The sequence below is a fragment of the Vigna unguiculata genome, chromosome 10 (genome assembly GCF_004118075.2).
Source record: "Vigna unguiculata cultivar IT97K-499-35 chromosome 10, ASM411807v1, whole genome shotgun sequence".
In the NCBI taxonomy this organism is placed as follows: Eukaryota; Viridiplantae; Streptophyta; class Magnoliopsida; order Fabales; family Fabaceae; genus Vigna; species Vigna unguiculata.
The window spans coordinates 28,825,290-28,849,522 of record NC_040288.1 but is presented as its reverse complement, the minus strand read 5'-3'; the positions used below and the strand labels follow the sequence as shown (position 1 = coordinate 28,849,522).

The 24,233-nt window shown below is 35.3% G+C and overlaps 2 protein-coding genes and 1 long non-coding RNA gene across 5 annotated transcripts; all 3 read left to right on the top strand.

Annotated features, from left to right (window-relative positions):
- The first annotated feature begins 4,431 nt into the window (after positions 1-4,431).
- On the top strand, positions 4,432-6,997 carry LOC114165095. The gene is made up of 2 exons (XR_003599689.1): positions 4,432-4,760; positions 6,775-6,997. It is a non-coding gene; the product is annotated as an uncharacterized LOC114165095 (long non-coding RNA).
- A 2,543-nt stretch (positions 6,998-9,540) lies between these two features.
- LOC114165094 (pentatricopeptide repeat-containing protein At3g42630) lies at positions 9,541-13,096 on the top strand. 3 transcript variants are annotated; one of them, XR_003599687.1, is made up of 3 exons: positions 9,541-9,854; positions 10,359-11,844; positions 12,856-13,096. XR_003599687.1 is itself a non-coding variant. In XM_028049750.1 (2 exons), exons 1-2 carry the CDS (start codon positions 9,765-9,767, stop codon positions 11,517-11,519), a joined length of 1,251 nt encoding a protein of 416 aa, XP_027905551.1. In that variant the 5' UTR covers positions 9,541-9,764; the 3' UTR covers positions 11,520-12,387. The 3 variants fall into 3 exon arrangements, 1 of the variants encoding a protein (XP_027905551.1); XR_003599688.1 differs by lacking the exon at positions 12,856-13,096 and having other exon boundaries at positions 10,359-11,588; positions 11,672-12,387; XM_028049750.1 differs by lacking the exon at positions 12,856-13,096 and having other exon boundaries at positions 10,359-12,387.
- Positions 13,097-18,465: 5,369 nt separating this feature from the next.
- On the top strand, positions 18,466-19,395 carry LOC114165494. Its single transcript, XM_028050104.1, has one exon. It carries the CDS (start codon positions 18,466-18,468, stop codon positions 19,393-19,395), a length of 930 nt encoding a protein of 309 aa, XP_027905905.1.
- The last annotated feature ends 4,838 nt before the right edge of the window (positions 19,396-24,233 follow it).

Genomic DNA, 24,233 nt, shown 5'->3' with positions numbered 1-24,233 from the left:
TTCCATGCATTGGAAATGTGTTTGAATGGACGTGACCGTTCGTCAAAGCCGTTTTTAACATTCCACAGATCGACCTTGCTTTTAATTTTGACTAATTCTTTTCTTTCATTTGAACGTGAAGAATGAGTTCAAACTAATTCAATTTATCTTATATTTTCTTCACACATTTATAATCTCAAAATTTTTTAATAAATTCAAACTACATCTTATCAAAGTTGGGGTTAAGTAGTAAACTAATAATTTTGAAATTAAAATTACACATAATGAAATAGATTTAAAATTTTAATTCTCCTTCTAGCATCTCTATACTGTGATCTAACATTGATACTCTAACTTGGACCATGCCATTGTAACTAATTTTTAGGCATACCTATTTTCTTTCAATTATATTCCCTAAACCCTAAAAAAACTAAAACAAATAATAATATTAAAGATTTGGGTGATGGAATGAGTAACTAGTTTTATCTTTTATCTTTTTAAATGTGTTATCAATAGAAAAAATATTGTCAATTTCATTTAAAATTAATCTCCATAAGAAATAATTAATTATTGTTTCTATATAAAATATAAATACATAATTCAAACTCGACCCATATTTTAAGATAATTGATTTATATTATTTTAGAGTTTTTTTTTTAACGGAAAGAACTTTATGGCAAAAAGAAATTTTACTTATAAAAAGGGTAAAATGTGAAAAAGTATTTTTTGTATAAAATAAATAAATAAACTGTTTCGTTATTTACACAATGCGGCATTTCCAACGAAGTGCGTGCACCAGCATAGTCAAACTTTGAAATTTGATTTTATTTGATTTAATTAATTAATTAATTAAATGAAAATAATAAAACATGATTCCAACTAGACCCGTGAAGGAAGCTTGATCTTTGACTCAAACCACGTGACAGTTGTGAACTTTTATTCCATTTTTTTGGTAGAGGAAATTGTGAATTCCAATTGTTGAATAAGAAAATATTAATTATAACTTTTGTCTCTTCTAGATTTTGTTCTTAATTTTGGCCCTTCTTCTATTATTTTAATCCCATATTTTGGAAAATCTTATGATTTTTGTTTAAATTTAAATTTTGCAAGTGTGTATTTCTAAATTTTATGTTTTAATTAATTGAAGTATTTGTTTTTTGTTTTTTAAATGAATATGTTAGATCCAAGACCTAGTAAACAAAAATAAATAAATGTAGATGAAATTAGAATTGAATTAAAATGTTATTTTATAAAAAAAATGCAGACACAAAAATCATAAAAAAATGAAAGAGATATATAGTGGATCAATAATTTAAGAGGACTAAAATTATAATTTAACAAAGAAAAAAACTGAGTTTGGAATAAGTTTTAATGCCATTTTAACCTCAAATTATTCAAAGAGAAATTATTTGTTCATCTTTAGAATGAATAGATCAATCGTCAAATCTACAGTATTATTTATTTGGAGAAAAATATTTTGGAATTCAAATTTTTTTTTTTAAGATTTTATCTTTAAAAATTATCTCTGAAGATTAAAAATGAAAGATATAATTAGATTATTTTTAACCTCAACTATTAAACGATGGAGTATTGAAACTTAATAAAAAATTCTAATTATTTAATAAAATATATTTACTAAAATTTAAGTGTTACTTTTATATTGAGCGTTTTATTGAATATTTTTACATAAACAGATTGAGGAAAGTTACAAAATCATTATATAATATAATTAGTTTATATAAATTTAATCTGATGAAGTTCTAAATCAAAGTCAACATTATTTTTCAATCTGAAAGGTCAGACTAATTGGATTGATTCAGTGTACCTATGATTGTGTTTGCCATATAAGCCATCAACCAATTTGCTTCATATTTTTTCATTTTTATGCAATTTGTGTTAAAAATCATCAACTTCATAAACTAACTAGTCAATTGTTTTGTTTAGCACATTTCATTTTTTTTTTAAAGCATGATTAATTCGTCATCGAAGTGTCTAAAGCGAAACATGACCAATAAACAAGTAAAGTTATGATAGATTGACCTATTTTTGTCATCTTTAATTATTAGTTGTTGAGGTAAAATATACTTTAATCTCTTATTATTTTATTATTTTATATTAATTCGTCTAATCTAACGAGATGAAGATGGAATCAAGTGTATTAACGAATTGAATCATTTGACTCACCTTTATCATCTTTCATAAGTACATGGGTTCACCTTTTCATCTTTTATAAGTTAGGAGTTCATGGAATTTGTTTGAAATTAAGTACTTCCAAAATGGTTTAAAGTTTCTAAAATTTTGGATTTGAAGATTATATAATGTTTTTTACGTGGCATACTTTTGGTTTTTTACGAGGTAATACTCCAACACATGTAAATGATGTAAATTTTGATTGAATAAAAACTTTCACGTAAAAACTTAATTTTTTTTTTTGTTGAATCTAGACACACTAACGTAAAAAGTAGATAAAAATAAATGAAGAAATGTCCAAAATTTATATCAAAACATGTTTTATCTGATGTAACTTTATGTTGAAACTGACCAAATCTAGTGTAAATTTACATCAGTCGGTGCATATCCAACATAAATTGTGAACATTATTAAAAGAAAAAGAAAACATTTGCTTTGGGTTTCAAATCAAAACTTAAAATAAAGAAAAATCTCAACACAATATAACTTTAAACTATTTTAATAAAAATTGTCTGATATAACCTATAAATAAGTTAAACATAAATCTCAATTATTCTACATATGATACAGGAGGAAGGTTGTTCATTATTCTCTTATTTGAATGATGTTCTATTGCGACAATGAAAATTGATCATTGAAGACCTTTAACATTTAACTTACATTAGTATGCAATAATCATAAAATTAAAATACAGTTAGTCAATGTTAAAATGTGTTATCTCTACCTAGGCATCAATAATACTTATAAATGATGATTATCATCTAATAAATTATGTAATAGCCATATTCGAAAAAATCAACTTATTTATTACACTAGAACATTAAAGAAGTGAAGCAAATTAATTTGATGTAACTTGGACATAAAATAATTATTCAATGTATTAAAAAATGTATAACCTTAGGGTATATGAATTATAGTGACATTGTTATGCCTCTACTTGAAACATTTCAGTTACAACTCTAACTAAAGTGAAGACACATGTTAGTCATAAATCTAATAAAAAATGTAAAATTTATCCTTTTAGTAAGTTTTTCATTTTCTGGTTGGGTTTTATGTGAAACTAACAAAATCATACTATAGTATAATCCTTATATATAATTACAATGAATGAGACCTACGATGACAAACAATTAGTTAAATAATTACCATAATTTTAAAAATACAAAATCATTAAAAATAGCCATTTAATGTATAGAGCCAAGTAAATATTTATTTGGGAGTCACTCATCCATGTTTGCAAACATTATTGGATTTGGACCTTGGTAATTCCAATTTTCTGCAAGGATTTTAATCCATAGATTTCGGATTTTCCTTGCTCCAAACTCAATTTGTCTATGTAACTATCATAATAAATCATAAGTTAAATGAAATAATCTATATATGATAAATATATAACATGTAGTACAACTCACATGGCTCATAGTTTAATTGTAGGTTTAAAATGACTTTCTTAGCTAAGAAGGGGTTGAATTGGTTGAGTACTTAAAAATATGCTCAATTAAAACTTATTAAAACCTTTCTGTTTGAATTCAATTAACCAACAAATCAGATATTTATTGCTGCATGACCACACATTTGAATTGATTGAAAAACAAAAACAATAGATTAATTTGTTCATAAAGTATTATTCAACATATTAAATATGAAATCAACATACTGATATTCTGCAGAAAAATGCAAATCATCAAACTCACTTAAAGAGCATGCATTATCATATAAGATTTATTTCAATTGATATATTAAATTTAGTTACACAACCAGATTACATTAAAACACACGAAAACCTTGCAAACATTAATTAAATAAGATTTCTTTAAGATAAAATGAAGAACAAAGTAAGGGAGAGAGAATCACACAATGGTTTTTATACTGGTTTTGTAAGACCTGAGAAAATTAAATAGTTAATTAAATAATTATTTAATAAATGCGGGTAATAGAAGCCTTTAAGGCATTTAATGCAGGGAGCTATGACGTGGAAAAGTACTAGTTTAAGTGGTTGAGAATACTTTGATTGCGTGAGAGGATTTGAGTTTGAGTCCTATGTATGTCAATTGTGTGTTATTCTAATATGTGCATTATTTTATTGAGATATTTGAATGTGAGATGTGATAATGAAATCCTAAAATTATAGGAATTATCAAAATTATGAATTGGTTGAATTGGTTGTGCGCTTGAGTTGCTAATTGATGGGTTGTGGGTTTAAACCTTGCTAAGAACCAAAATTAAACTCTCCCTTTGGCCTAATTTTATTTTTGCATAGAATTTGAAAGGGCAGCGTAACCTAGTTGCCTAATGGGCTGGGAAAAACCTAGATTACTACTCACTGAATAACCATTAAGCATCTTTTATGGTAATTTTCATTTTGGGTGGAGTAAAGAGTAATTAGAGTGGTAATAAGTTAGAGAGAGAGAATTAGTGAAGGGAGAGGTGTTGCATTGCGTGTAAACCCTTGGGCAGAAGAATTCTGGTGAGTTGGGGCTGATTACAGAGAGGGAGTGAAAAGGGAAAACCATCGTTGGAGAGGGAGCAAAGGCAAGAAAGCTTTTGGATTAGAGACACACACACAAATTCGAATTTGAAGCGAATTCCAGGTAAGGGGAGATATTTTTTATTCTTTTGATTCGTGCTTAATGTACTGTATTGGTATGAATCGGATTGCATGAACCTACATGTTGAATTGTGCTGCTTTCGCAAAATTTTGGGCTCTTTGCCCAAAAACCGCCTGGCGGGCATGCAAGTGCCGCTAGGCGGCACATCAGTTCGACCCAGTTTCTGGGTTCTGGGTTCTGGCTTGAGCTGCTTAGCGGTGGGGCAAATTGTGCCAAGCGTTGCATTGCGTCCATCACTGTTTTGCCTGTTTTCTTGAATCTTATCATGTGTTGATGTTCCATTAGGGTATTTTTGCCTAATTGAATGATGAATTATACATGTATATTGTCATCTTGCGTGTTTAGGATTTGGGGTGATTATGAGATTTTAACGTTCCTTTACATGTGTGGTGGGTTCTAAGTTCCCAAGAGAATTTGATGTAAGGTTGCCTTAGTTAATTTGTATTGAGGTTCTGGAATGGATTAGTAGTGGGAAATTGTATTGATTCTGACCTAGGAACGGGTAAGAGCTGACTGAAGTTAAAAGGGATTACATGTTGGGTTCGCAGGAATTGTCGTGACTTCGGGCGGCATCGTATTGGCCGCCAGGCGGTAGCCGATGGTCACCACTGTTACGAGGAATTTGGTACAGTGGACGAGAGAGGGATAATAGGTATAACGAACTGGTGGAAAAGTGATCATGGTTGGAGGAAGTAAAGAGAAAAGGGAAGGTTGTTATGATTATAGATAAGGGATGGAATTAGAGTATGCACTCAAAAGGTTTGATAGTAATAGGTAATGATCAATCATGGGGACTAATAATCTGACACAGGGATTATGTTTGCCAAAAGTGACTAAAGTAAAAAAGGGGAAGAACATTGGAATGAGACATACGGGATATGGCGTGGGGAAGTAGGTGAAATTGGGCATCACATCTGAGTGTCGAAAAAGGGGTGTGGTGATGATTGAAAAAGTGTGGAATTGAGTATTAAAGTTGAGAAAGAGTTGTGTTCTGTGACAAGGGACCAAATCAGAATGTAAATAGAAAGGGGTGGAGGAATCATATAGTTTGAAAAGGGTTGAATGGTATGCAAGAGTTATAAAGAATCGAATTAGGTAAGGGCGAATGGTAAGTAGACGTAGATATTGACCCGAGAACGTGCAATATTGATTGTAAGCAATCTGAATGGTAGAACCACTAAATTTGAGTGCCAAAAACCAGCAGCAAATGTCTCTGGTATGGCGCCTGGCGGGCTGCTTTTAACCGCGAGGCGATAGCGACAGCATGAGAGGTCCAGTACTGAGTAGCGCCTGGCGGCAAGGTGTGTTCCGTCAGACGGAGTCTGTAAAACAATGAGTCTAGGAGGCGTCTGGCGCCTGGCGGTGAGGACATTCCACCAGGCGATTTGGACCTGTTTCACCTAGCAGCGCTTGGTGCTGCGTCGGGCGGAAATCCTGCAAACGTTGACTTGTGTTGTGTTGCGTTTAAGCAATGATACTATACTTGGATCGGGAGATGTTGTGCCATGAGCGGGTAGGTTCATGGATGGTGGATAACATGTGATGATATGAGCGGAGAGGTTCATATCCAGTTACTCTCGCGTGGGAATACGAGCGAGGTAGGTTCGTATGTTCCGTGCTCACACTTGAGAGATGCCACGTGCGAGGAGGTACGAGACTAGTGGATCACATGTGTTGGACTACGGGCGGGCATGTCCGTAGAGCAGGAGTACAGGCCGACAGGTCCGTAGAGCAGGAGTACGAGTGGGGAGGTTCGTAGAGACAGGACCACGAGCGAGCAGGTTCGTGTGAGCATCATATTCCCGAGTCCAAGGCTAACCATTTGTGTGATTTGAAGGCTATAAAGCCTTGGGGTTAAGGTCTTAGCCAAGAACTAAGTAGATTGAATAAGATGGGTGTATGACTTATCTTGCATATTATATATATGTTATTTTTTATTTTCTCAACTCACCATTTCTGTTTGTGTATGGCGATGATCGTGTGATTCGTTACACAGGAGCAGATGTTGATACAGGTGATGCTGGGGACGCTCAGGCGACGGAGTGAGGGCTAGTTGGGATTAAGCTAGGATTTTATTTAAGTTATCATTTATGTTTTTGGATTTTTTTGGAAATTGTAAAGTTTTAAATACTACGATTTTTAATAACTGTGGCGCGATGTTTAAATATTTTAAATTTTCCCGCTTTTTTGGAAAAATAATATTGTGACGTTTTATTTTATTTTCTTTATTTATTTATATAAATTATTAATATTTCTTAGGGATGTTACAGATTCACTCAAATATGAGTTACATATAGTTTATTAATAATGCACTATATCAAAAGAATTACACAATCTCACAAAGATTACACTTCTAAATTAAACAAAAATACCAAGATTCTTGAATTTCACAAGAGTCTCAAACCCAGCACAATAAGATCTCACTCGTAGGCCTGGAATCAAACTAGGAAACACCTAGAAGCAAAGTAACAACCAATCTGTTAATTTTACTTAACTTAAGTGAAATTAACCGATTTCATAGCAATTCAACTTATTGAATACATTCATACAAAAACTACATGCAACAAGTTTTTTAACTTGTTAAAATCCATTTTAACAGATTGAAAAGATAGACAAAATACAAAGGACATCTACACTATGTCATACAGTGTACGATTGAGTCCAATCTTCCAGCTTTGTGATCTTCACGTCAATTTCAAATCCAATACACCCCAAGCTTGATCAACAACAAATCACTTCAAATCTTTATTAAGTCTTCATCAATCACACATGATCTCATGCATTAACTTCATCAAATCCATGCACTAAGGTCACTTGTGCTAACATTAATGACCAAAATGTTTAACATGGTAAATGCTAGATAATCTAACTTATTGACCTTCATCTGACTGTCAAATCAAACGAGTGTCATCAGAACGTCTAATATGTTAATTTTTACTAGATAATTTGATGTATGATCTGTGGGTTCAATTTTAATGACAAGTGATTTATATGTTTGAATTCATATATACTCTTTGAACATTCTAATAACATGTTTCTTGTACAGTTAAAGAAAAAAAAAGGAAGTCGCAGATCGTTTAAAGGATCTTTAGATGCGCCAATAGTTTATTTGATTTTTTTATTTGAATTGAATAATTTTATCAAGGAAGTGTGTGCAATTTAACTATGAAAACAAACAATTATGATAAGATAAGTTGTAGTTTGTAATCCTATCTACAGTATTGCTTTATTTGTTTTCTTATGAGAAAAAAAGGCAAAAAAGAAAACACTTTTAAAGATTATATCATAACTTTCCATATAAAACTTCTTATGCCAAAATGATGAAATATATGATAACACATTGTACACACTTTTAAAACTTTATTGTGTATTGGTCAGACTTTCCAAATTCTTTATTTTTAGTTTTTAGCTCATTTATATATTTTTAGTAATAAATTAGGTTTTTGTGACGTATTTTTTTTAATATTTTTTTCATTTTTTAGATCATCTGACCTTCAATTATTGTTTTAGTCATAATTTTCTTTATAGATTCATCAATGATTTTAGAAGTTGAAACAAATTTGTTGGAAAATGATAAATAGAATATATGGATTTGACATTTCCTTGTATTGGCTCATCTATTGTAATTGCCTTCAAGGACTAGGTCCAAATTAGCTTCACACTTTAGAGACTATATAAAACATTTAATGTGCTATAAACTCTAAACAAAAATCATCTGAAAAGTTACCCAGAATATTAGTTTTTCCTTTTCTCTCTTTCGTTTTTTTCTTACTTTAGTTTTTGTCTTTTCATATTCCTTTGTTGTACTCTTTTCTCTTCTCTGTCACATTTTGTCTTCTCCAATGATGGAAAACCACTTATTTGAGAATTAACTCATAGTAGCATAATCAAATAAAAATTTGAAGATTTTCTATTCATTTTGTTCTTAAATTTGTGGTTGATTTGTTTTATTTCAATATTATTACTTTTTTTTTGCGTTTAGTTTTCTGCTTTTGCATGTAATTTTCTACCCTAGACTTTACATTAAACTTTCCTATTTTCTCTTTTATAATTCTTTTTCTTATTTTTCATTTTTGGTAACAGATAGATTTTAATAATAATATATAAAAACTTATTTCAAAATATTAAAAAATAAAAATGCATTCAAGAATTTATTTTTTTATTTACATTAATGAACTATTTAGAAAAATATGTATACTTTCAGGAAAATATTATAGCCAGAATTATATTTATAGAAAAATAATAGCAAAATTAAAATTTATGTACAATTATTTTTATTTTAATAAAAATAATAAAAAATTACAATTGTATATTTAATAATTTTTACTTCTATAAATGTTAAATACGTTATATACAATACTATTTAAAGAAATTGATTATCAATTGAAAGTCATAAAACATTTAACTTATTTTATATTTTTTGTTTAGTAATACTTTAAAAAAAATGAATTTCATTACAAACAAACATTGAAAAAAAATGGTAAATGTAATGAATAAAATATCTTTAAAAACGCGTCATAAAAGTATAGAAAATCACTTAATAAAAAATCTCCCAAAAAGTAATAAGAAAATATAAATATACAGTAGAGTGTAAGAAGGTAATAAAATAATAAAAGATGACATGAACTATTTGACAGAATTTGAATTCAAATCCAATGCAAAAAAGTTAATCATTAGTTTGTCTCTCAGTTTTTATACAAACTTCTTTTTCATTATTTCTTCCAAGTATTTTTTGTTTCTTTACATAATTATTATACCCAGAGGGTATTTGACTCTAATTTCTACTTGTAATCAAAGATAGATAACGAAAATGGGTTTCTGAAAGCATCATTAAACAGATAAGGGTCCTAGTTATTGGTTGGCCTGGACTCTAACAACCTCACACAAAACAAAGACAAGGTTTTTGCGTAAAAACATCTTCGATTCACTCACTCACTGTTCACATGATTTCTTCTTCCTTGAACTCTTGCAACATCCTCGTTTTCAATGGAAATAAATTCTTTAACACTCCCCTCTTCTCGTATGTCCATTCTGCTGAAGGACTCTCCCAGTGGCGCTCCTCAACAACACAACAAGGTTTTCCACTTTTTATCACTTCTTTAAGAATTCTTTGTTTATTTGATCCAAGCATGCTCTTAGAGTGCCCATATTTAGTATAAGCCCATATGCTTTTTGTCTTGAATTTGATCTTTGATTTTTCCTGCGGGCTGTTTCAATAGGGACCAAATTCATCTGTGTCAACTGCTCTTTGAATTTGAGTTTAATTTTTAAGAATCCCCACTCTTGAAAACGCAATGGGTATTTGTTTAGGAAATTACTGTGAAAATTAACAAATGTATTGTACATATCTGCTTATGATATTAAAAAAACAATCTTTATATGAGCTATTTACTCTTGAATTTATGAAATCTTTTCAGTTTTTTTTTTGTTATATGCTCAAGTCAACCAATTAAGAATCACTTTATGTATGGATTTTAAATTAATTATTATAAAAGTCAGTTATGTAGAAATCTATAATTGGATGAGAGACTTTTTAGTGTTTTCCAGTATTTTATATATTTTGGGATGTGCGTTGAACAGATAATCTGGAGGAGGAATGAAAAAAGAGCTTTTGATGGTACACACAGCAGTGTAGATAGTTCTTCATTGGTTCAAAACAATAGTAGGAAAAGAATGTTTCCTCAATCTGATGGGGTTTTTCATGATACCAAAGTTGATGTTTCTATGCCAAAACAGACTTCTTTGTGTGTTTTGATGCTACATTACACAGAAAATGGTCTCTTTCCTCAAGCACAGACTACATGGGAGCAGCTCCTATATAGTTCTTTTGTACCTTCTGTTGAATTTATTTCAAGACTATTTGATGCTTATGCAAAACATGGAAAATTCGATGAAGTGGTCAATATCCTACGCTATGTGGATATGAGGAAATTCAGTATATTACCTAATGTTTACTCGTTGGCTATCTCTTGTTTTGGAAGAGAAGGACAGCTTGAGTTAATGGAAGATATGGCAAAGGAAATGGCTTCAAGAGGTGTTCATGTCTCTTCTAAAACTGCTAATGCTTTTGTTTTGTATTATAGCATTTTTGGTTCTTTGAAAGACATGGAGCATGCTTATGGGCGGTTAAAGAGATCGAGATTTATGATAGAGAGGGAAGTGATTCGGGCCATGGCCTCTGCATATACAAGGGACAGACAATTCTATGAATTGGGTGAGTTCCTAAGAGATGTTGGTCTAGGTAGGAAAGATGTCGGAAATCTGATATGGAACCTTTTGTTACTTTCTTATGCTGCAAATTTCAAGATGAAAAGCTTGCAGAAAGAATTTCTACAAATGGTGGAATCTGGGTTCCGTCCTGATATTACAACCTTTAATATTCGTGCTTTAGCCTTCTCAAGGATGGCTTTGTTCTGGGATCTTCACCTTAGCATTGAACATATGGAACATGAGAGGGTCATTCCTGATCTAGTTACTTTTGGGTGTGTAGTTGATGCATACTTGGATAGAGGGCTTGGAAGGAACTTGGACTTTGTTCTGAACAAAATGAACTTGGATCATTCTCCAATGTTGTTGACAGATCCGTTTGTGTATGAGGCCTTAGGTAAAGGGGACTTTCAAATGAGTTCTGAAGCATTTTTGGAGTTTAAGACACAACAAAGGAAATGGACTTACCGTGCTTTGATACAAAAGTATCTCAAGAAACATTACAGAAGGGACCAGATATTTTGGAACTACTAACTAAATGCTGGATGTTTAGGTCCATTCAAGTTCTAGCCAACTGGGATACTCTTACTGAGTTGTTCTCTGGTAAAACAAAGAACTAACTATCTGTCTCTGCATTTTTTTTTCATAGAATTTGAGTCTTACATATAGAGCTTGGTTCTATACAGCATTCACTATGCAGTTAATTTGAAACAAACTTTTCCATATGGTGGATGCACTTGAGGGTTCAGAGTCAAGGTGGAAACAGTGTGTTGTAAAGCATATTGTGATGCATACTTGAGGTTGAATGAAACATTAGATGCATCCTATTTTGAAGAAAGCTTCGAGGAACTGAAACTTGGTAAGAATGATCATTGCTTAACAAATTTGTGCATTCTCAATGTGAGCAACTCTTATAATACAAGATTACTTATCCCGGCATACATATTTTCTTTCTTAATAGATTATTTATTTCAAATCTTATTGTTAATTGAAATCCGTTAGTTTTTTGGGATTGCCATGTGTCGTAAAGTTGTTATGGAAACATATAGATTTTGTCGATCTGTTTTTTAATGGTAATTAACCTTAGCAATGTTATCTCAATAGACTTAATATCGGTACAATAGTCTTGTCCATGGGAATGAAAATGAAATTTCAAAGACGAACTCGTTTCCTTAGCCCTAAGCTAGAAGGAATGGAAAAATAGTTTCAAAGACAAATCCTAGTTCCCCTTAAACCTCGTCTGGGAGACTTGTTCCGATACATCCAATAGTTTCACATATTTCTTTGAAGCGCCTTTTATGAATAAAATCGTGATTGGAGTTTTGGGTTCCAAAATAGACAATACTTCAGATGCGATGATTGACTCTAACGACATTATCTTAATGGACTTGAAGTTAGAACACTGTTGAATTTTTAATCATGCTTTTGTAAGTTTTACATGTATTTTCATGAAGATCAACCATGGAGGGTGGAGAGAAGCAGGGTTGGGATATTTGCAATTTACTTATCTTTGTCGAGTTACATTTCTAGTGTCCAATCTACCATGTAGTTGCGCTTCCTCTTTTGGCTCATAAGGAAAGCCCTTGTTATATGCACTTGTTTATCCATGTCGCCATATTGTGTTTTGTTGTGGTATTCCTTTGTTTTGAAGGGAACTTATTTGTTGGGAATCCAAATGTGAATCTAAGTTCTATATTAAAAAAAAATGAGAAAGTTGAACACTATATAAAGATGAAGATCTATAAATCCATTGTCTTAAAATTTTGGATTAGAGATAGTGTCAATCCCGTATGTGAGGGTTGGGTTTATGTCTCATTAGTGTTGTATCTCTTTTAAAATATCTAACATTATCTTATTTTCTAATCAATAGTTGGAGTTTTTAGCCTTTGAAGCCTGTGTTGGATATGTGTCCTTCATAAGATGTAGAAGCAGAGCATTTTAGAAGAAGGACCGTAACAAATTCAACATTTACTACATATGTGACTAATTTCCCAATTTTTATGTAGAAGATTTCTTTTATTGTAATTTGATTCAAAAGAAGGTTATTTATTTTTTCAAGTAACCTTACTATTTGAAGACATCATTCATCGACTTCTTTGATGATTAATCTGCTACATAAACCTTGTAGACCACCTTTTTAGTGAGGTTTGACTTTCAAAGTATAATTTTTACATATACAAACTTCAAATCCAAGAACACGTGAACAAGTTTAGTATCGCTTACACCGCACTCACGGAAATTAATTTTGGGCTAAAAACATTACACTTAAATTAAGTATAATTTTAATATTTAAATTTTGTATAAGTTTTATTATCTATCTTTTACGCATGGAAAAATTATACTTTTTTAAATTACTACTTATATTATTTTTTATTACCAACAACTAGGGATGTCAAAAAAATCCGTACCTGCGGGTATTAGCGGATAAAATCTACAATGGATAGGAAATAAATATTGTAAATGAATACACGCGGATAACAGGTACATGTATTTTTAATACCCGCATGTCAACGTGATGGGTACGTGTATCATATATCCATATCTGTGGATACTCGTACCCGCTATACTCTAATTTAAATTAAAAAAATAAAATAACATGATTAAAATATTAACATATTAATTTTGAATGGGTTATTTTTTTTATCAATTAGTTTTAAAAAAAATATTTCTTTATAAATTGTTATTCAACACTATTTAAATGAGTTATTTGGACTTTGTTTAAAATTTATGAATGTTATGTATTGTATTTTATTTAAATTTATGATTAAAATATGTTGTTAAATATTTATATTTATTTTTTTTGTAAATACCGGCAGGTACCGGTAGATATTTGTGGATATTAAAAAGTTATGTGGGTACCCGCATAACGGATACCCGACAGATATGGATACGGGTACGGGGCAAATATTTATCCAGCGGGTAGGGTAGGAGGAGCTACTACCCATACCTTACTCGCCCTGTTGACATCCCTACCAACAACATTGTCCTTTACTATGTTCTCGAAGAAAAAAATGTCAAAAACGGTTAATCCAGTTATGGGATTAGAAGTTCGAGGCTTTCCCACCCTTATTATGATTCTCGTTGCACACATGATGTTCAAAGACGTCCTTCTTTGATGAAAAACAAGTTTATAATTAGAAAACTAAACATAACCACAACATCCAATTTAAATGAAATGATAAGAACTTCGTTTGGTTTCTCCTTAGATGGTAATGGGTCGGGTAGGGTACAGATAATGTCTATCTACAATCCGACCTATAACGAAAGAATACATCTGCTACTCGCCTATTTATTCGTCGGGTACCTATTTAAAAAATATCAGCGGATATTTTAAAACTTGTGGGTACCCGTGGATACTTGTGAATATTTAAAAATAGATATTTTATAATTTTTAGAATGAAATTACAAAAAATTATAAAATTAAATATAAATTAAAGTTTGATTTAAATTAAATTTAATCCAATAAAATATAAATTAAATTTTAATTTTAATTAAATTTAACTTAATAAAAAATAAATTAAATTTTAATTTTTTATGAGTAACAAATACTCACGGGTACGAATAGTATGATATTCGCATTCGACTCATTCATTAATGGGTATTAAAACACCCACGACTTGCGGGTATCAACTATCTGTTATACTTCGGGTGTAGAATCGAAGCCACAGAGCCAAAATAACCGTGGCCAAAATGCTTTACTACACGGGTGAAAGGTAGGTGGTTCATAAATTTTGTATTTCTTGCTTACACCCGAATTGACCAAAAACTTACTTGAGCATCAAAATGTCTTCTCTAAGTACATTCGATAAGCCGAGAAGGCTAAAAGCTAAGGAAGTGCTTGGTGTCGAGAAGACTTAAAGAAGAGGGAAGATTTCTAATTGAAGACATGAAGGTGTGCTTAGATCCCTTGTTCCTTGTAAGAACAGTTTGGTGCCTACTGTAGGGTCGAAAGATCTTTACACACCTTATGGGCACTACAAGGAGAATGACAAGTCAGGAACAAGTTGAAGATAAGCATAAGGATCATGCTGCAATCCTTGTTGAGTTGGGAAGATAAATGAGTCCTTAAAACGAAAAAGTGCTAAAGAAATAAGAGCGTTAAAAACAAAAAATGTGTGTATAAAGCAAAAGCTTGAGCAAGAAAAACCACTCCCCATTCGCAACCCGAGTTAAGTGAATTCTCATAGGACGGACAAGGTAACACCAACAAACAAGCAAAGTTACAATTTCACCACAACAGGAAACTGACCTCATATGCCACCTTCGGTGCATCAGTAAAATGACATCCCTTCGTAGAGGGAATAATGGAGACTCAACTCTTTGCTAACTAGAAAATCTTGACATTCAAAAAATACAATGTGTCAATGGACCTTGACGAGCACATAGACATATACGTCAACCAAGTTAGCTTATACACTAATGACTACACCATCTAGTGTAAGGTCTTCCCCACCTTGCTAAAAGGAGCAGCCTTGGGCTGGTTCATGAAGTTGCCCTAGTGTTATATCATATTGCCACTGTCACGTGGCGCAACGTTGACTTGACACATGATTTTTTTAAAACTAAAAATAAATAAAATAAAAAATTAAATTAAATTAAATTAAAAAAAAGCCACAAAATGACACATGACACATATTTAACGTTGTTAGTAATATATTAACAAAAAGGACTAAATATTATCAAATTTTCAAATTAAGAACCTAATTGAGAAAAATAAAATTGGGGAACCATTTTGTGATTTTCGTACAAAAATGGGGACCAAAGGCATAATTAGTTCAAATTATTTTGACCAAACTCAAGAAACATCTCAGAATCGTGAAAGGACGATGGGTAAAAGAATTACCTAAAGTATTATGGGATTACCAATATACACCTCAAACAAAAATCAAGGAGTGGGAGAGCCAACCTTGATTTGTAAGACCCGTGAAAATTAATTAATTAAATAATTAATTAATTAATTAATGTGGGTAGAAAGTGTCTTTATGACATTAATTATTGTTTGGTGTGATGTGGAAAAGTACTAGCTCATGTGGTTGAAAGTACTTTGATTGTGTGAGAGGACTTGGGTTTGAGTCCTATGTACGCCAATTATTGTGTTGTTGTTTTATTTTTTATTTTTAATAATATGTATGAGTATAGAATTGGCAATGTAAACTTATATTGATTGGAGTGTATTACTAAATATAAATTGGCATGGTGGTTGTGCTTTGGCATTATGAGTGGAGGGTCATGAGTTCAAACCTTGGTAAATAGAACTTAACTTTTATTTTTACTAAACTTAGTTTGGAATGAATGTGGAAAGGTAGAGAGAACCTAGCAGGTAAAGGGAAGGGTTTTGGCAGTGTGGTGAATTGGTATAGAGAGGAGCACGAAATTGAGGTTTTGGGTGTGTAAGGGGCTGACTTGAGAGAGAGTTTGTGGCAAATCATTGGCAAACCCATGAATCTCACTTTTCTTCCCAATCTCAATCAAACATTCAGGTTAGGGGAGCTGTTTTATGTGTATATAAATTCTGATTGTGATTCTGTGTTGTTTTAGTCTCAAATTGATTGGGTAAGATATGAATTGTATATTATAGGTACTAGGATTGAAAAATTGGTGTAATTGATATTATGCAGAAAGCTTTGTGCATTGTATGTTTTGGGAAGGAGGGTGTTAGGGTACGGTAAGGGTTGATTGTGGCCAAACCTGTATTTTTTTGGTGATTCAAATGTGCTTATACCATGTGTATACGTTGTACTTTTGGGTATGAATTGTTTGGTACTGTTGTATTACGTTTTAGTATAATTGTGGATTGGTTTGGTATGGTTTTGGATGGTATGTATGCGTAAACAGAGGGAGAACTCTGCAAGTCTCGCCCAAGCGAGTGTATCTCGTCTAAACGAGAGTTGCAGAACCTCGTTTTTGCTTTCTGTATTGCGTTTCTCACCTAGGTGACCCCGTATCAGGGTTGAGAGACTTGTCTCTCGCTCGGGCGAGAGACAATCGCCTAAGCGAGGATGCGAAGTGACCTGAGTGTCCTGAGCGCGATATCTCGCCCAGGCGAGATGCATTGGGGTTCTGAGCGACAAGATGCTCGCTTAGGCGAGAACGACTCGCCTAAGCGAGGTCGCGATGAGAATTGAGTTTTGCTTGCTTGAATCCTCGTTAGGCGAGGTGGGGGTTATTTTGAGCGATGGTATGGCTCGCCCAGGCGAGATGATCTTGCCTAAGCAAGGTAACGTGTTTATGCCACTGTTTTAAGCTCGCTCAGGCGAGGTGGACTAGCCTAAGCGAGACTGAGGGTCTAGCTTCGGCGAGAGTCCCTAGCTTAAGCGAGTTTATGCGAAGTTCCATGTTTGTATGTGCTTATGTGTGTGATTTGGCTGCTTTATTCTAAGTATAGGATGTATATGCATGTGGTGTGGTGTTTGGGCTTGAATGACTAAGTCCAATAGGGGTCTGGGATGTGCTTGGTGGTTGGACACATGATGGGCATGGAACTGGTTGAGTTCCTGTCGGCTACTAATGGGCGAGAAGTCCTTAGTATGGTGATTACATGTGTCGGGCGCACGATGGGCAAGGAATTGATATGTTCCCGTCGATTACTATTGGGCGAGGAGTCCATAGTATGATGATTGCGTGTGTGCCAAGGTTCAAGTATGAGACTTGGATGTTTTACTACAGACGAGGAGTCTGTAGGGCAGGACTATGAGCGGGATAGGCTTATAGGGTTGGACCACGAATGAGTTAGTTTTGTGGGAGCACAGTGAAGTCCCAAGACCTAGTTCATGGATATGACTCATGAAGGACTATGAGGTCATGGTTGGGTTATTTGAAAAGCATGAAATATTATTTATGTTATTTTGGGGATGGGTGGCATATTTATTTCATGTATTGGTTTATATATTGTGCATAGCTCACCCTTTCTGTGTGTGTGTGGCGATGATCGGATAACTTGTTATTCGGGAGCAGATGATTTGACAGGTGGGCCAAGAGATGCTTAGATTCGGAGCGAGGGATAACATGGGATTTTTGTATATATGTTTACTATTTTAGTTTTGAGATAATTATGTAACCTTCGGGAGCCATTTTAATTTTATAACGGTTTTATAATTATGGACTCCGGTATTTATTGCATTGTATAAAAGATTTGAATTTCCCGCGTTTTTGGGAAGTGGTTTATTTATAAATGTGGAATTTATTTCATTTCAGAATTTATTTATTATATATTAGTAATATTCCTTAGGAATGTTACAATTGGTATCAGAGCAAAAGTTTTGAAAATATTTTTAAAATATTTTGGGGCTAGTGGGAAGTGAGTTTATCGATGTGGTTGTTTGTTGCATGTTTGTGTGTTGAATGTTGAAAAGATGTGTGTGGTTTTTGTTGACTAAGTGATTGATTTATAACAGTTGTGATGTGGCGTATCTAAGTTATAGCTGCTAACAGGAAGAGGAGGAGTAGTGGTGCGGATGACATCGCTGAGGCTATTCACCGGATGGTGGATGCGATGCAGCCACCCGTAGCAGCGCAGCCTAGAACGGTGATTGCACCAATCAGGGTGCCGACCGTGGAGGACTTCTTGTGCCACAAGCCAGCAGAGTTCACTGGCAAAGCCTCTCCTGATGAAGCGGATGCATGGCTCCACAAATGTGAGAAGATTTTCAGGGTGATGAATTGTGAGGATGAGCAGAAACTTCTCTTTGCTACCTATCTGCTGAATGAGGATGCAAAATATTGGTCGACAGGTATGCAACAACAAATGGAGACTCGGGAGGATCCGGTGACATGGGCCAACTTCAGGACTCGTTTCCTGGAGAAATATTTTCCAGATACCGCTAGACAGGACATGGAGGCAGAGTTCCTTGCACTGCAGCAAAGGGATATGTCAGTGCAGGAGTATGTCAACAAGTTTGAGCATCTGACGAGATACTCCTCGCAAAATATTACTGAGGAATGGAGGTGCTTTAAGTTTGAGCGAGGACTCAAACATGAGTTAAAGAAGGTGGTGACGCCCTTGAGAGAGAGAAGATTCCCAGTCTTGGTGGAACAGGCCAAGAGTGTTGAACACCTGCAGAAGGGCCCTGGTCCTATTGTGAGCCGACATCAAAAAAGTGTCGTGGAGGCTAGACAGATGAAAAAGTCGTACAGCCGACCACAGACTTCTCAGGGTCCCACTTGCTACCAGTGTGGCAGACCCCACCTGAAGAGGAATTGTCCACATCTGGCAGGCGGAGTAGGAGGGTCAGGCGACTGTCACAAGTGCTTTATATGCGACAAACCGGGACACTTCGCCAATAATTGCCCAGAAAAGAAGAGTCCTAGTGCGAAGAAACCAGCAACATTGCCAGTAGAGCGAGCTAGAGCAGCTGGCAGAGTCTTTGCCCTGACCACCATCGAGGCTACACAGTCGGGTATTGTTTGGTAAAGTAGTATTGGTGTTGTTTGATTCCGGAGCAACACATTCCTTTATTTCTAATGCACGTGTGTCAAAACTGAGCTTGGAGAAACGTGACTTGGATTGTGAGTTGTTGGTTTCAACTCCATCTTCGGGTTAGGTGGCTACCAGTTCGATCTGTGTAGGTTGTTTAATGGAAGTGGTGGGTGTAACATCCCTAAGGAATATTACTGATATTAAATAAATAAAATTCAAAATACAATATATAAAGCCATAAAACCAGGAGTCCATAATTCATAAAACTAAAATACAAAATCAATGGCTCCCGCCAGGTTTACATAAAATTCTCAAAACAAAATTATAAACATATACTATATGTATATACAAAAATATCCTCTGCTAGCCCTCGCTCCGAGTCTAAGCATCTCCTGGCCCACCTATCACATCATCTGCTCCCGGATAACAAGATATCCGATCATCGCCACACACACACAGAAATGGTGAGTTATGCACAATATATATAAACAAAACATGAATATAAATATGTTCCCCAACCCAAAATAACATAACTAAAATTCTCATACTTTTCAAATAACCCAACCATGACCTCATAGTCCTTCATGAGTCATATACATGTACTAGGTCTTGGGACTTCCTTGTGCTTCCACGAAACTAACTCATTCGTGGTCCAACCCTATGAGCCTATCCCACTCATAATCCTGCCCTACCGACTCCTCGTCTGTAGTAAAACATCCAAGTCTCATACTTGGACCCTGGCACGCACGCAATCACCATACTATGGACTCTTCGCCCAATAGTAGCCGACGGGAACATAACAGTTCCTTGCCCATCGTACGCCCGACACATGCAATCACCATACTAAGGACTCCTCACCCATTAGTAGCCGACGGGAACTCAACCAGTTCCATGTCCATCATGTGTCCAACCACCAAGCACATCCCAGACCCTTATTGGACTTAGTCCTCCAAGCCCAAACACCACACCACATGCATATACAACCTAACCTTAGTATAAACAACCAAAACACACTCACAAACACATAGAAACATAGTAATTCGCATTAACTCGCTTAAGCTAGGGACTTCTCGCCCAAGCTAAGCCCTCAGCCTCACTTAGGCTAACTCACCTCACCTGAGCGAGCTTAAAACAACAACAACACCAAGTTATCTCACTTAGGCGAGATCCTCTCGCCTGGGCGAGTCACACCTTTGCCCAAAACAACACACAGACCTCGCCTAGATGAAGTTTCGACAAAACAACACCACTGCACTTCGAAAACTCGCTTAGGCGAGTCACTCTCGCCTGGGCGAGAGTGTCCATCGCTCAAAACCCAAAACCTCTCGCCTGGGCGAGATATCGCGCCCAAAATTCCCAAGTCACTTCACGACCTCGGTTGGGCGAGTGTCTCTCGCCTGAGCTAGAGACCATGTCGCTCAAACCACTCCTTGGTCGCCTAGGCGAGAATCACGAACCAGAACTCAATCTGAGACTCTGCAACTCTCGCTTAGGTGAGATGGACCCGCTTGGGCGAGTCTTGCAGGGTTTCGAGTTTGTTCCCGCATGCACTTCACTCAACACCAATGTCAAACATCGTTCAAGCGCTTCCAATACAAAGTAATGGCAAGCAACATCAGAATCATGCTTCCTATTCATATGGACTACCAAAATTTGAGTATAAAATCGACAATGACACAATCCATACCAAACCCTCACCCTAATCATATAATGCATCACATGGTTATACACCCCATCTCAAACCAATCAAACTCTCAATCACTGCACATAATACACGAATTTCATGCCAAACAGAAATCAATCGAGAAAGCATGACACAAAACCATACACATATCATGTAATTCACACGCACAAAAGAAAAGCTCCCATAACCTGGAATTAGTGATCAACATTTGAAAAGATAGAAGCCTTGATTCGCAATCTCCCCCTTGGTCCAGCCCTTGCACACCCACAACTCCACTCACACTCTCAAATTCGTGCTTCTCACTATAGCAGTTCACCACAAATGCCAAAAACCCTTCCCTTTACCTAAATTTTGGCTTTCATAGGTGCCTTTAAGTTGGGTTTTAAAAATAAAATGGGATTGACTTTAGTGTGGGCTTAATGGCTATTCAAGTCCCTTAGTGAGTGATTTTTCAGCACCTAATGGTTACCCTTCTGCTAGGTTTTCTTTACCCCTTCACATTCATACCACAACTAATAGTTAGCAAAAATAAAGCTTATTCTTTACCCTCCAAGGTTTGAACCTGTGACCTTCCACTCATAAGGCCAAAGCCTAACCACTATGCCAATTCACATTTAGTGATACCCTCCCATCAAAAACAATTTACACCATCAATTCCATACTCATACATATTATTAAAAATTAATAATAAAACACCACACATAATTAGCATACATAGGACTTGAACCCAAGTCCTCTCACACAATCAAAGTACTCCCAACCATATGAGCTAGCACTTTTCCACGTCACACCAACTAACAATTAATGCCATAAAGGCTCTTTTTACTCGCATTTATTTATTAATTAATTATTTAATTAATAAATTTCACGGGTCTTACAGCGGCCCGCAGGTTCAAAGTGAATCTCATCTGCTTGCCAATGGAGGGCTTGGATGTAATTCTGGGAATGGATTGGTTGTCAGGCAATCGCGTTGTTATTGATTGCGGACGACGCAATGTGATTTTTCCTGAGACTTTGGGGCTAGAGTTGATATCAGCTCAAAAGGGGATTAGAGAGGTTGAAGCTGAAGTTACTTGTTTCATGATAGTGGCTCAAGGAGAGAAGAAGAGCACAGTTGAGCAGATTAGAAGCATACCAGTAGTGGATGAGTATGTTGATGTCTTCCCAGACGAGATTCCAGAATTACCACCGAGTAAGGATGTGAATTTCTCTATTGATCTCATCCCTAGAGCGGGACCAGTTTCTATGGCACCATACATAATGGCACCAGCTGAGTTAGCTGAACTGAAGAAGCATATTGAAGACCTGCTTGAAAAGAAGTTCATCAGATCTAGTGCGTCACCGTGGGGAGCACCGATATTGTTAGTGAAGAAAAAGGACGACAATTCCAGATTATGTGTTGACTATCAACAATTGAATAAGCTGACCATAAAGAATAAGTATCCATTGCCGAGGATTAATGACTTACTGGATCAACTAAAAGGAGCTGCGGTGTTTTCAAAGATTGATTTAAGGTATGGGTATCATCAGATCTTGGTCAAGCCAGAGAATGTGCAGAAGACGGCTTTTAGGTCACGCTACGGGCATTATGAATATGTGGTGATGCTGTTTGGGGTGACGAATGCTCCAGCGATCTTCATGGATTACATGAACAGAATTTTTCGGCCGTACTTGGATCAGTTTGTCATTGTGTTTATTGACGACATACTCATATATTCTGAGAGTCGGGAGGAACACGCAAAGCATTTGAGAGTGGTGCTAGAAATCCTCATAGAGCATCAGCTGTATAGGAAACTATCGAAGTGTGAATTTTGGCTCGAGGAGGTACAGTTCTTGGGTCATGTAATATTAGCCCAGGGGATAGCAGTGGATCTGGCCAAGATTGAAACGGTGGTAAAATGGGAGAGACCACAGACCGTTACCGAGGTGTGAGCTTCTTGGGTCTGGCGGGCTACTATAGGAGATTTGTGGAGGGTTTCTCCAAGAGGGTGAATCCGTTAACTCAGCTCACTAGAAAGGATCATCCTTTCGCTTGGACCGATGAATGTGAAACTTGTTTTGAGGACATGAAGAGAAGGTTAACGACTGCACCGATGTTAGTCATTCCAGATCCAACTAAGATGTTTGAGGTTTATTGTGATGCCTCATATCAGGGGCTGGGTTGCGTGTTAATGCAAGAGAAACGGCCAGTCGCATATGCATCTCGTCAATTAAAGGTGCATGAGAAGAACTATCCTACACATGATTTGGAACTAGCAGCAATAGTCTTTGCCCTCAAGACTTGAAGGCATTATTTGTATGGAGCACAGTTCCAAGTATTCAGCGATCACAAGAGTCTGAAGTTCTTATTCGACCAGAAAAAGTTGAATATGAGGCAGAGACGATGGATAGAGTACTTAAAGGATTACGACTTTGAGTTGTTATACCATCCTGGTAAAGCTAATGTCATAGCAGATGCCCTGAGTAGGAAGAGGATCCATGTGTCAACCATGATGATTAAGGAGTTGGAGTTGTTAGAGAGGTTACGAGACATGAATCTGGGGCTGGATATGGGGGAAAGTCATATATGGTGCAACATGTTGAGAATTACCAATGAGTTTTTAGATGAGGTTCGGGTGGAATAGGGAAAGGATCAAGAGCTGCAACAGATAATAGGTGAGCTGGGTACAGATAAGAGAAAAGATTTCAGGATGGGTAAAGACGACATCCTGCATTTTAGAGAAAGGGTGTGCGTACCCAGGAGTCGGGTATTGAGGAAGATGCTCTTGGACGAATGGCATAAGAGCCGTCTTAGCATATATCCAAGTATGACTAAGATGTATAAAGACTTGAAATCGACCTTCTGGTGGACTGGCATGAAAACTGATGTGGCAGATTATGTAGCATCGTGCTTAGTGTGTCAAAAAGCGAAGATCGAGCATCAGAGGCCAGGGGGTATATTGGAGCCTCTAGAGATTCCTCAGTGGAAATGGGACAACATTTCCATGGACTTTGTTACGCATCTACCAATGTCAGTGAGGGGGCATGATTCCCTATGGGTAATAGTGGATAGATTGACGAAGTGCGCACACTTTCTACCCATTAATTAGAAGATATCTCTAGATAAACTGGCAGAGCTGTATGTTAGGGAAATAGTCATATTACATGG

Bases quoted from the DNA above. Each gene is read 5' to 3' on its own strand.
- LOC114165094 (XM_028049750.1), top strand. From the start codon at position 9,765: ATGGAAATAAATTCTTTAACACTCCCCTCTTCTCGTATGTCCATTCTG. The intron at 9,855-10,358 runs GTTTTCCACTTT...TGCGTTGAACAG, and splicing joins CTCCTCAACAACACAACAAG to ATAATCTGGAGGAGGAATGA.
- LOC114165494 (XM_028050104.1), top strand. From the start codon at position 18,466: ATGGTGGATGCGATGCAGCCACCCGTAGCAGCGCAGCCTAGAACGGTG.